Source organism: Leptonychotes weddellii, chromosome 2 (genome assembly GCF_054177405.1).
Source record: "Leptonychotes weddellii isolate Sample4059 chromosome 2, ASM5417740v2, whole genome shotgun sequence".
Classification (NCBI taxonomy): Eukaryota; Metazoa; Chordata; class Mammalia; order Carnivora; family Phocidae; genus Leptonychotes; species Leptonychotes weddellii.
The window spans coordinates 112,996,116-113,009,480 of NC_138370.1; the positions used below are offsets into that span (position 1 = coordinate 112,996,116).

Consider the following 13,365-nt stretch of genomic DNA (forward strand, 5'->3'; position numbering starts at 1 on the left):
GGTCTTTCTTATCATTGTATTTTGTATGGTAATAAATGTTGATTGGGTAATGTTGGGTGATGAGCCTATAGGCGACCTGATCTTCAGGCTTTCATTTTTCACCAAAGACAGGCAATACTTATATAATCACAAAAAGAAGACACATTTTTAATGTATTAGAAAAAGCTTTATAATTTGCTTTAACAGTTAGCCTAGTTTTCTAATGGGTGAATGGAAAACAGAAGTGATAAAACCTAGATTAGGTGGAGGTAGAAAAAAGTTTTATTTTTCAATGGAGAAATTATGTCCATTCCCCCACTCCCATTCTATTGTATGGGATTGTGTTATTCTGCCTTGTGGAGGTAGTCTTTACAATGATCTGTATGCATGCATAGAAACAAAGTGTACTTTGTCATGTCCTATGGCTGGCTTATCACAATTTTTTATCCTGGCTTTGCTGTGGATACTGTTAGTTGACTAGAAATATAAAAGTATACTAGATTTGGAGGGAAATATTAAATGGAGAGCTGATTTGGGCTTTCCCTTGTCTTCCCACCCCCATCCCCTTAAGATAGAACTTTATTATGTTTTGTTATGGAGGACAATTTAAGTCTTTTAAAACTGGGAAAAGTGAAACTCCTCATGCAGTATTAGCCAGCATTTTTTTTTTTTTAAGAGTTTATTATTTGATAGAGAGAGACACAGCGAGAGAGGGAACACAAGCAGGGGGAGTGGGAGAGGAAGAAGCAGGCTTCCCGTGGAGCAGGGAGCCCGATGCGGGGCTCGATCCCAGGACCCTGGGATCATGACCTGAGCTGAAGGCAGACGCTGAACGACTGAGCCACCCAGGTGCCCCCCAGCATTCTCTTAAATGTGCCACTAGAAAAGATTTGACCCAAAAAAGGTGATAATAAAAAAATAAGACAGTTTCCTTCTGGCTTATATAAAATGGGTATTTTAGCTATCAGTTCAAATATTTGGAAATTGTGAAGTCTGTCACATTTTCTAATGACACAGCATATGAAGTAGGACATTATTGAAAGGTCAACTAGAGGCTAATTTTCCAGACTATAAATCACACATGTTGAATTGTGGAAGTCTAGAAACATGTTGTTTTATGTTTTTCACCATTATATGTGAATAAGATAATTCAAAAGTAATTAGAAGTGGTTAACAGCTACATAAGAGTATTTTCATTTAGAACAATACTGATAGAATCAAAGTGGAGGGAAGAACATTTTGATAGAATTTCACTGGTTTCTAAGGGGCACTGGAAGTGAAAAGTGCCTCAGAAAAGTGAGGAATGTGCCTGCAGTTTGCAACCTGAGTGTGAATATGTGAGGTTTTCTTAGGCGTAGCAACGAGGAAGCAAGTTTGCATTTTCACGTTTTGCACTAAGTCCTATTAAAGAATGCCACCAGATGATCGGCGTTTTCTGAACAGAGAAAGCCTGTTTGTGGTATCTGGCAAGTCAAGTTTAAGAAAAAGATGTCAGCAGCTTAAGGCCCCTGTCACATGACATCCTCTACTTGCCAATACTAGACGCTCTGGATCAGATTTCAACTCCAGGCAGTCCTGCCAGCCATGTGGGCTCAGCCGAATGAGAAGCAAAGCCACACTTCCGAAAATGTTAGGAGCTGCGCTTCGCTTGCCGTGAGGCCTCTGGATCAGGAGCTGTTTTTCACATGAGAGCCTATCTACTGAATGGAATTTCAGTATTTCGCTGTCATTTTGATGTTTTCATCTGGTCTTCATCACTTCTACCAGGCACTTCCTGCGAGAATGGGGGCAGGCGCTCTGGCCATCTGTGTGAGTACAGGCCGCCCCTGTCTCCTGTGGACACCGCGGGGCTGAGGAGAGGCCTGTGCCCTCCTGGTTCCGATGAGATGTTTATGCTATTTTTTGTCTTTACTTTCTGGGAGGTGGGGGAAGGTTCATTACTTAAATTCCTATCTATTCAAATGGACATTAAGCAGTGTTTTGGGCAGCTTTCAGCATTTTTGTCTACTTGACTTTCCAAAAAAAGATGAAGGGAGATGCCTGCCTGCGGCAGTTTATTCGGTTCCGTCAACTTGATTTAAAGTAGAGCACTCTCAAGCCTTTCAGACTTTGTTCTGAATGAGTTAAATACAAATGCTTAATTGCAGTTACTGGAAAAATCTAGTGTCTAGATTGAGAAAGAATTAAGATAACCATTAATTTGTTACTTCTGAGGGTGTGTATGACCTTTTTCTATTCACATTTTTGTTTTCAGTTAGTAATGCTAGAATTTCTGTTTCAGCATGGTTGCTGAAAGTGACGGGGAAGAGCTTGTTCGATAAATGTGAATCCTTAATCGACTGTAGAGATTTCTGGTTGTTATAATACAGTAGCATCAGTAAATAACACTGGTGTAAAATCCACGGGAAATGGTGTATATTTCTAGGGCTGAATTAATGGATTTCAAAAGCCGTTTGTTGGTGCTTATATATAACCTTTTGCAATAACCAGGTATTATCAATTATACAAATCACAGAATGCTGTGATTTAAATTTTTATTTCAATATATAGAAAATGCATACATATTTAGCATACTTATACTTCAAGCTCGTATTCTATTCCAAGGGAGCATTTTATTTATCTCTAAATGATCTAAGTGGAAATATCTTATTCTTTATTACCAACTGAACTCACTTTTGTATCAGCACATTGGGTCAGGTTCCCTGCCCCCCCCCTTTTTTTTTAAGTTTCAGAAATGGCTGCAATTTGTTGTAGGTTTTGATGACATCTTAACATATATAGAAATATCTGGACAATTTTTTACCCATATGCTTCAAATGGTCGCCAGATGGTATATCAGCCCCATGGATTGAATTTTCTTAGTAAAACTCCCTCATTTCTGTGCTTGGAACTTTTCGGTATCCTGTGTGCTTGTCCCGGTGTCTCTTGTCCTTTTAGTCCTGAGGCTTGTAGCATCCAGGTATCCAGCTGGTTATCTTTCCAGCTTTATAAAATACTTCAGGACTGGAAATGTGTAGCATGTGAGGCAGGAGATCGACCTAAATGTTATGAGATTTGCGGTCATCTCTGATTAGATCCTTACTCCTTGCCCTTGGCCTGCATGCATTAATCTCTACCTTGACTGAAACGTAGACTGACCCACGTAGGAAACTGTATTTTTCCTTAGTTTAATCCAAAGTATATACAAAATTTCCTGTAAGGTTGATGTAAAAATCATACCGTTTAAAAGATTATTCACTGTAGTAGAGAAGCAGTTCTCGGTCATTCCTATTCTTGAACTTCAGGTTAGCCTTTGTGCTTTATCCCAGTTAGGAGGAAATGTTTATGTTTTTAGGAGTTTTAGCATAGTATTTCTGGAAAAACATAGCTATTGGAGAACAAAATACTTTTTTGAATGTTTGTGGCAGAAAAGTGAGAGCTAATCACACATAAATATAAGCATAGGGGCTGGCATACTTGTTTTTAGTTTGGGACTTCTTTACCTAGACATATGTTAGCAACTGCTCAGGTATCCTGCTACTGAAGATAGTTGTTCTTTTTTTTAAATTTATTTTATTTTATATAAATTCAATTAACATATAGTGTAGTATTAGTTTCAGAGGTAGAGTTCAGTGATGCATCAGTTGCATGTAACACCCAGTGCTCATTACATCACGTGCCCTCCTTAATGCCCGTCACCCAGTTACCCCATCCCCCCACTCACCTCCCCTCCAGCAACCCTCAGTTTGTTTCCTATAGTTAATAGTCTGTTATGGTTTGTCTCCCTCTCGGATTTCATCTTATTTTATTTTTCCCTCCCTCTATGATCCTCTGTGCTGTTTCTTATATTCCACATGAGTGAAATCATATGATAATTGTCTTTCTCTGCTTGACTTATTTCACTTAGCATAATACCCTCGAGTTCTATCCACATCATTGCAAATGGCAAGATTTCATTTTTCTGATGGCTGAGTAATATTCCTCTGTGTGTGTGTGTGTGTGTGTACACATACCACAGAAGATAGTTCTTTAGACAAAACAATAGAGTAATCAGATATTTGGGGGTGTGTGTGCACGTGCGTGTGTGTGCACGTGCACGTGTATGTATATTGACGTGGGACAGACTATTTCAAAGACAAATCCATTTCAATGTCCATTGACTAACCACCTTTTTTTTTCTCATTCCTTTTATCTCTTCCATATTACTAGTGCTGCTAGTAAAACCATAGTGGACTCAACATTTTATTTATATTACTACTCATATTTACAAAGAAGTTGTAGCTTCTTCACTATTGACATCTATTTTTCCTCAATAAACCACACCCAGGCAAATGAGAACCATGCCTGCCAGTTAATATTGTTATCAGTCTCTTCTAGTTTTAAATGTCACTTTAGTGAAATGACTCAAGCTCTCTCGGGAATCTTGAGTCTTTCAGACCTCTTGTACCTCCTGCTGTTCTGTCCATCGTGGCACCTGGGTATTTCGAGGCAGGTGGGTCGAGAGTGGAAGCTGGCATATTTTAATGGCTGAAGAAAGAGGGGCCTAGAATATACGTCTGTTGATTCTTACACTCTGGACATTCTGTCTGTGGTGAGTTCAGGTATCAAATCTTTGGTGAATTGGTGGACAAGTTCTATTGGTATCATCAGGGCCCTGCAGTCCACTCCTCCTGACAGCCCCAACTTTTGCTGGTGCTGGGAACAATTCCAAGGATATCCTGAGCCTTGTAGCCTTTGTCCATAACTTGAGCCCCTCCACTCCTGTAGCCTTGACACCCGGTATCCTCAGCTACTTACGTATCCTATCATGCAGGCAGGAGCTGTGGTCTCGGTACAGAAAGGCTCACAAACCATATTAAGATATTCTGGTCACAGATTTATTGAATCAATTTAAAACACAGCACAAAGCAAGGAGGGAAAGATCTGGTAGGCTTGCCTATGTAGAAAGGGTTTCAGTGGGATGAAAGGCCCACATTCTGAGTCCTGTGTTACACAATATTCATCTATCCTATCTTTCATCTTCTCTACCACATCAACCTTTCCTGATCACGGTAGGTTTTACGAGGACCAGTGTTGAATGGGAGCAAGGGGCCTCAGCAGATGGAACGTGTCTGGAGCCAACACAGCTTTATCATCAGAGGCAAGTGTGCCTAGGTGTAGTTGTAACTTGCTAATATACTCCTGAACAGCTTTGGATTTTTATCTGCATATCTCAGGCAGACTACACATGGGGCCAGCGTGGGTATAATCGATGGGTGACTCATTTAAGACTTGAATATTTGATGTCTCATAATTGTTGGGTGCCTAACTTGGTTCTTCCATCTCTATTTAGTTATCTATGTCGACTATGTTTACCACACTATCTCCTTATGTATTGTTAATACTTAGTTATACTTCTCCTCATGGTTAGTTTCTCTTTGTTCTCTATTTAGCCAAACTGAATTTTCTTGCCTAATATTTGTTTGTTGTATTATTTAAGTTCAAGTTCCAAACCCGTCACGGTTATCTTTGTTGTTTCTAGTTTGATGTTTGGTACCAAATTCATCCCACATGCCATGGTGAGTTTCTTCATTTTTTTTTTTTTTTCCCCCACCTCCTGTGTTTTCTTCTCTTTGTTTTGTTTGGAGTTTTAGAAAGAATATGGGCTTTGTTTGGAGCCAGGCAGACCTGAGCTTAAATCTTGGTTATGTACTCTGACCTTAGACATTATTAAGCAGTATGCTTTCTTGATGATTTATTTTAAAGAGCTTTTGCCATTTGTTCAGCTTCCTTGACATGTATTGATGTCTCACTAGCAGACAGTAAAGTTTAGACACAAGGTGTCATTATCTTATTTGTATCTCTTACCTATTGTTCAGGGCTAGACAGTAGTTGTTCAATAAATGTTAGGTTTTGCAGTTTCACCTCTCTTTTCTGTGCTATGCATGACCTAAGTATATTTTATTTTTTTAAAAGATTTTAGGGGCCCCTGGGTGGCTCAGTCGTTAAGTGTCTGCCTTCGGCTCAGGTCATGATCCCAGGGTTCTGGGATCGAGCCCCGCATTGGGCTCCCTGCTCGGCGGGGAGCCTGCTTCTCCTTCTCCCACTCCCCCTGCTTGTGTTCCTGCTCTTGCTGTCTCTCTCTCTGTCAAATAAATAAAATCTTTAAAAATAATAATAATAAATGATTTTATTTGACACAGAGAGAGCACACGAGCACAAGGAGGTTTTAAATGTCACTTTGGTGAGTTGACTCAAGCTCCCACTGAGCAGGGAGCCCAACTGGGGCTCCATCCCTGGATCCTGGGATCATAACCTGAGCCAAAGGCAGATGCTTAACCAACTGCGCCACCCAGGTGCCCCAAGCATATTTTATTTTTAAATGGGTCTTTTGAAGACTCTCCAAAAGCTAAAGGCGTGTCTGCAAAGGCATTCTGTCTTTGATGGTGCTTTTTGTGATAACGGCACAATTTTCCATTTATGGGAATGAGCGGGATAATTGTAAGTATTTTGTACTTCTGAGTCTCCAACTCAACAGCACATGAATTCTCTTACTATAAAGCTACATGCAGTCAATGCAAGTAACTCAGCACATCTTTCCATCTCAAATGATGTGTAGGCTGGTCAGGGCATATCTTTCCCTCAGGTGGGCATGTAATCTCCTTTAATCAGGGTAATTAACACCGAGTGTCCCGACAGGAAAATCCTGAAAGATATCTCAGTAGCTCAGGGAAACAGATCAATTTGTAGATTACTCAAAGTCTGATGCAGATTGACAGAATCTCTCCTCCGTTTGGTGACTCTAATATCCGGGCTGCCTCCATTCTGTGAGATATTTGCTATTTCAGCATATGACCACATATCCCCTAGTTTATATCAGGGGAGAAAGGAGATGGAGGAGGCACGCATGCTTTTATCTGCCTCATTCTGGAAATGATTCATTTCTCTCCTCAAAGTTCACTGCTTTGAACTAGTCATATATGCCCGTGTAAACAAAGGTGGTTTGGAAATGTAGAAAATTATCTCATGGAATATTTATAAACACTATCTCTAGCCCATAACTTAAATTGCTTAAATCAGAGAGAAAGATGTATGCTCCATGATTGGGATAAAGCAGTCTGTCTCTAATTCCCCTACTGAATGTAAACAAGGAATTATACACCCCAGGTGCTGCTGACAGATACCTAATCTATAGATCAAGAGGGAAGGTAGCCTTAGGATAACTTAATACATCAGTGAATGGCAGAAGGGTGGTGACATTCATCAGCCACTGAATCTACCAGCTCAGAATCTTTCCTTCCCCTGAACTCCTTTGTATTAGTATAATGGGATAATAAATGTCCTTATTATTTTAGCCAGTTTGAACTAGAATTTCAATTACTTGCAGTCAAAACATCTTAACTGATACACTTCATCATGCAGTGGCTTGCTGTGCAGTGGTTTTAGGAAGCTTGTCATGAACTGGAATGAAGCAGGATTTGAAGGCAGGACACATGGCTTTGAATCTTGGCTCAACCACTTGTTATGTGACCCTGGGCAAGATTCTTAACCTCTCTCTTTCCTTACCTATTAAGGAAGGATAATAGCCTAAATTGGATTGTTGTGAGAATCAAATAAAACAATAATGTAAAAATACATTGAAAACTTCATAAAAACATTACCTTTGTTATGTGGCAGCCTATTTTATGTCTTAAGGTGGTTTCTGTAATACTGTCATTACGGATGGATATTACTTCTTTAAAATGAAAGGAATTCTGTGATCTGAAGGGACTGTTGATATTATTGGATTTAGACCAAATTTTAAACAGGATTAAACTTTTAGTTTTGCTTTTTTCTACAATAAACCAATGAGGTATTACAGGAAGACAAGATTAGTAATAAGCAAACAAAGGCATGTAAATTTTCCTATGCAAATTTGAATGTATTACAAGAAGAATTTTCATTTCTGCAATACAGAGTTCAAAAATCAAAGAAAACACGGTCAAGGTTAGTATGAGTATGGGTAAAGTCCCTAGTATCTAGGTTGCTTATTTCAGGGTCAGTTTCTCTGAAGCACAGTTGGTTGTGTGTATTCGTTTAATGTCCCCCTGCAGAAGATTGTAAGCTTAGTGACAGTGATGAAAAGAGCAAAGGAGCATGAAGTAGTATATAAATATAGTGAAAGAATGGGGTAATTGGGTAAAGAGACTTTGCTGAGATAATAAATTAGATTAATTCTGATCTAAATCTTAAAGCTGATTTGGGCAAATAAAATTCCAAAGATGATAAGCTTGTGTCCAGTAGTTTCTGAAATAGCAACTGTAACTGTGGATTTCCTTGGTTTATAAAGTTTTTACCTGTAACTGTGGATTTCCACTGGTTTATAAAGAGGTACTGTAGCAAGTAATAGCGTAATTAAGTTTATTTAAGTTATATAACTAAATATTTATGAGTTTGTGTAACCAGCAGTTAGATTGGAGATTTTAAAAAATTCATTCAGAATGCTTGGTTTATGGGAAAAGATTGTACAACTTCGAATTATTAACAGCTACTTCTTTAAGACTGTTAAGGTTGGAGGGTCTACCATATTGGATATTAACAGAAATTAAAACCATTTAATAATAATGGCTAGCCACTTGGAGAAAAATAATTACTGGATTTCTTCTTTATTCTTTTAACACTTTATTCTTTTAACACTGGGTGGCTCAATCGGTTAAGCGTCTGCCTTCAGCTCAGGTCATGATCTCAGGGTCCTGGGATCGAGGCCCACATCAGGCTCCCTGCTCAGTGGGAAGCCTGCTTCTCCCTCTCCCACTCTCCCTGCTTGTGTTCCCTCTCTCGCTGTCTCTCTCTCTCTCTCAAATAACTAAATAAAATCTTTAAAAAAAAACCCAAAACTATAGATGGAACAAGAATATAAATACCAAAGTGAAACCATAAAACAATAATTTGGGATCAAGGAATGTCTTTGTAAAGAAGAACCAAGTGAGAAACCCTAAAGAAAAAGATTGGTGAATTTTTCAGACAAAAAGCTAAAATGTCTGCACAATCCCAAATTGCATAAACAAAATTCCAAAAGAAAACTAGTAAGGATATTTACAACACACATGACTAAAAAAATTACTCTTTTTAATATAGAAAAATTCATACAAATCAGTAAGAAAAAGAAAACTAGCCATTAGAAAATGAACCAAAGCTTATGAACAATGAGGTTCACAAATAATATAAGTACTAATAAACATAAGAAAATTGCTCAGTCTCATTCATAGTTAAATATGGGCAAACTTTAAAATTTTTGTATTATCCAGGGATGTCAGAAGAATCGGAAACAGGTACCCTCACATGCTGTTGATCAAGCTGTAAACCAGCAGAGCATCTTTGCAGGGCAATGTAGCAGTATGTGTCAGAATGTATAATTTGTATACCTGTTGATCTAGCAATCTCACCTCTAGCAATTTATCTTGCAGGTACTTGTACAATTATGTAAAAATGCTGGCAAGCATGTTCATTGCTGAAATACTTGTAATAGCAAGAACTGTAAATAACTTAAACATCAGTAAATAAGATTGGTTAAATCAATTGTAGCTCTATACAATGTAATATTAAACAGCTATGTCTGCCATTATGGAAGGACCTCCAAAATTGATCAAGTAGCAAAAAAAAAAGTGCATAAATACACAATGGTATAGTTATATTTGCCTTTTTAAAAATACTATGCATATATAGATATGCTTAGTTATCCATAGAAAATTTCTGCAAGGAAACACAGTAATTGGAGCTGGGATAGGGAGACTTTTCAGTTTAAACTCTCATGTTTGAGTTTTGATGAAATGCATATATTAAATTTCTAAAAATAAAGAATACTCAAAGAATGGACTGGTAACACTGTCTAGAAGAAATAATGATTAGTTTATAATAAGGCACTGAATATTGTATTTGAATGTCTATAATACTTTTACAAATACATTTTGAAATGTATAAATTACTTGAAATTGTCTAATATATAAAAGGGTATAGTTTTTCCCTGCAGTTCTCCTAAGGCAAACTTAGAGCTGGGTATAATGTAATGCAACAGTCTTACCAAGAAGAAAGAAGTGTCTAAAGATTCTAGTATCTAAAAATTGAGCTGGTTGTCTCATAAGGTGGTTGGCACTCCATCACGACAAGTAAGAAAGAGGCAGATAAGTAATGGTGGGTGGACTTGTCATAGGCAAGTCACGGAATTAAAGATGAGATGTCCTTGCAGTGTTCTAGGATTCTCTGAATTGGTGTGTACTTCCCAAAATTGGTAGCTCTTAGTCAGTTTGTTAGACTGTTGGAAATTTAGCACACATAGATCTCTTTACGCCTGTACTTCCTTCAATTAGGGCTTCCTTATGTGGAGGATTGGATGATTGTCCACCATCTAGTTTTAGAACATTCTGTCACCTCAATAAGATCCCATGTGCCCATTTACGATTAGTTTCATTCCTACAATCTGTCCCATCCCCCAAACCTCAGACAATCACTAATTTACTATTTTCTGAAAGTTAACTGAATATTTCTGTACATTTACCTTTCCTGGCCATCTGATATCAGTGGAATCATACAGTATATGTTCTGTGACTGGCTTATTTCACTTAGCTCATTCTTGAGGCTCATCCATGTTGTAGCATGCGTCAGTATTTCATTCCTTTTTAATTGCCATGATTGCTTTTATTGCTGTATTCTATTATATATCACATTTTGTTTACTCATTTGTTAGTTGATAGACATTTGGGCTATTTCCCTTTTTTTTCTTTTTTTTTTAATTTAAAGTCAGTTAGCCAACATGTAATTAGTTACATCATTAGCTTCAGGTGTAGTGTTCAATAATTTATCAGTTGCATGTAACACCCAGTGCTGGGGCACCTGGGTGGCTCAGTCGTTAAACGTCTGCCTTCGGCTCAGGTCGTGATCGATCCCAGGGTCCTGGGATCGAGCCCCTCATCGGGCTCCCTGCTCAGCGGGAAGCCTGCTTCTCCCTCTCCCACTCCCCCTGCTTGTGTTCCTTCTCTCGCTATGTCTCTCTCTGTCAAATAAAATAAATAAAAGAAAAGAAAACCCAGTGCTCATCATATCATGTGCCCTCCTTAATGCCTGTCACCCAATTACCCCATCCCCTCACCCACCTCCCCTCCAGCAACCCTCAGTTCGTTTCCTGTAGTTAAGAGTCTCATGGTTTTTCTCCTCCAATGACTTCCCATTCAGTTTTCCTTCCCTTTCCCTATGATCCTCTGTACTGTTTCTTATATTCCACATATGAGTGAAACTGTAGGATAATTGTCTTTGGTTGACTTATTTTGCTTGGCATAATACCCTCCAATTCCATCCACATTGATGTAAATGGTAAGCATCCTTTCTGATGGCTGAGTAATATTCCATTGTGTATATATACCACATCTTCTTTATCCATTCATCTGTCGATGAACATCTGGGCTCTTTCCACAGTTTGGTTATTGTGGATGGATGTTGCTGCTATGAACATTGGGGTGCAGGTGCCCCTTCAGATCACTACATTTGTATCTTTGGGGTAAATACCCAGTAGTACAATTACTGGGTCATAGGGTAGCTCTATTTTTAACTTTTTGAGGAATCTCCATGCTGTTTTCCAGAGTGGCTGCACCAGCTTGCATTCCTACTAATAGTGTAAGAAGATTCCCCTTTCTCCACATCCTCACCAACACTTGTTGTTTCCTGTCTTGTTAATTTTGGCCGTTCTGACTGGTGTGAAGTGGTATCTCATTGTGGTTTTGATTTGTATTTCCCTGATGCCAAGTGATATGGACCATTTTTTAATGTGTCTGTTAGCCATTTGTATGTCTTTGGAGAAATGTCTGTTCATGTCTTCTGCCCATTTCTTGACTTTGGGTGTTGAGTTTGGTAAGTTCTTTATAGATCTTGGATACTAGCCCTTTATTTGATATGTCACACTTAGGCTATTTCCTACTATTAAGAATAATGCTGCATTTGGATAGGTACCTACGAGTGGAATTGCTGGATCATATGCTAAATTTGTGTTTAATGTTTTAAGAAACTGCCAAATATTTTCCAAAATGATTGCATCATTTTACATGCCCATTATCAATATGAGAATCCCAATTTCTCCACATCCTTGTCAACATATGGTATTCTTACTTTTATTATAGCCATTCTAGTGAATTTGTAGTGCTGTTACTTAATGACTGATGATGTTAGGCATTTTTCATAGACCTATTACCCATTTGTATATCTCCTTTGGTTACATGTCTGTCCATGTCTTTTGCCCATTTTTTTTTATTGGGTTGTTGGTTCTTATTGTGTTGAGTTCTTTTTACATAGTATGGATACAAGTCCTTTCTCAGATACATGACCCACAGGAGTGGGGGTTTTGTCCTGTCTTTCAGATCAATTCAGCCAGAACCAAAGCTACTGGTTTCATTACTGTTGTGTGCCAACCCCACCAAGGGGGTAGGAGGGGTTGGAAGTAGACCCAGGCAAGTGTGCCACAAACTCCGATTACTTATCACTAAACTTCATCATCTTTTCACGAATAAGTGTCTCTTAATGTGTTTTTTTGCCTTTGGTCAGTTTCTAGATCCCCGAAATGATTGTTTTGACAATTTTGTCCAGGTTTGTATTGTTTAGGAGAGGATTTGTAGAACCCTGTACTCTACCACTGGAAGTCAGCAGTAGGTCTTGACTTCATTTTATATAGAAAATTTAACTTTTTATAATAACCTTTCATTTTTCTTGCAATAATAGTAATACATGTCTAGTGTATAAAATTTAGGAAATAAAAAGGAGAAAATAATAAGATTCCATAACACAGAAATAAACATGTACTATGTTTGCTTACGTCCTATAGTTTTTCTATGAGCCTATAAACTTATAAAAACAGATTAGACTTGACATTAGTTTTATGGTAGTCTCCCCACCCCCAAATAACAGTATATTATGAATATCTAGAGGTCCCATTTGTATAAGATGGTAGTCTTGCTCACTGTTAATTACCCCTCCCCTGTGTTTGGAGACCAGACTAAAAGAGGACAGCCTGGGAAGAAGCCCCAGTTTTTCTTAGGTGTTGCCAAATTGTCCTCCAGAAATTTTAATCCATATACATCCACTGCTTTTTACCAATTTTTTTCTTTTCAAAAAATTTTCCATGAGTAGAAAGGATGACAAATAGCATTGCATTGTTTTTGCCTACCTTTGGTTACTACGATCTTCACCACCTCCTGAGAAAATCTATTCTATCTTTAGAAGTGATTATCATTTCTTCTTCATATGTCTTAAAATCTGTTTTCAGATAACTACCCTTCACTTTCTGGTTTTGTCCTCTGAACCACATGGCTGCTCTTTTAAAATCTGGAAGTGTTTCAACCCCAAATCTTCCTGTTTGAGTGTAATTATAGCAGGTTCTTCATTCCTTCCTCACATAACATGGTTCAT

General features: G+C 38.2%; 1 protein-coding gene across 3 annotated transcripts in view; it reads left to right on the top strand.

Moving 5' to 3' along the window:
• The first annotated feature begins 1,375 nt into the window (after positions 1 to 1,375).
• Positions 1,376 to 13,365, top strand: part of LOC145720163 (protein FAM13A-like) — a 166,275-nt gene continuing 154,285 nt past the window's right edge. Inside the window, exon 1 of one of the 3 annotated variants that reach the window (XM_081812180.1) lies at positions 1,376 to 1,788. In XM_081812180.1, the coding sequence (XP_081668306.1) occupies positions 1,684 to 1,788 (105 nt within the window). In that variant the 5' untranslated portion in view covers positions 1,376 to 1,683. The remainder of the gene's footprint in view (positions 1,789 to 13,365) is intronic. The other 2 variants (XM_081812181.1, XM_081812179.1) reach the window with 2 other exon arrangements.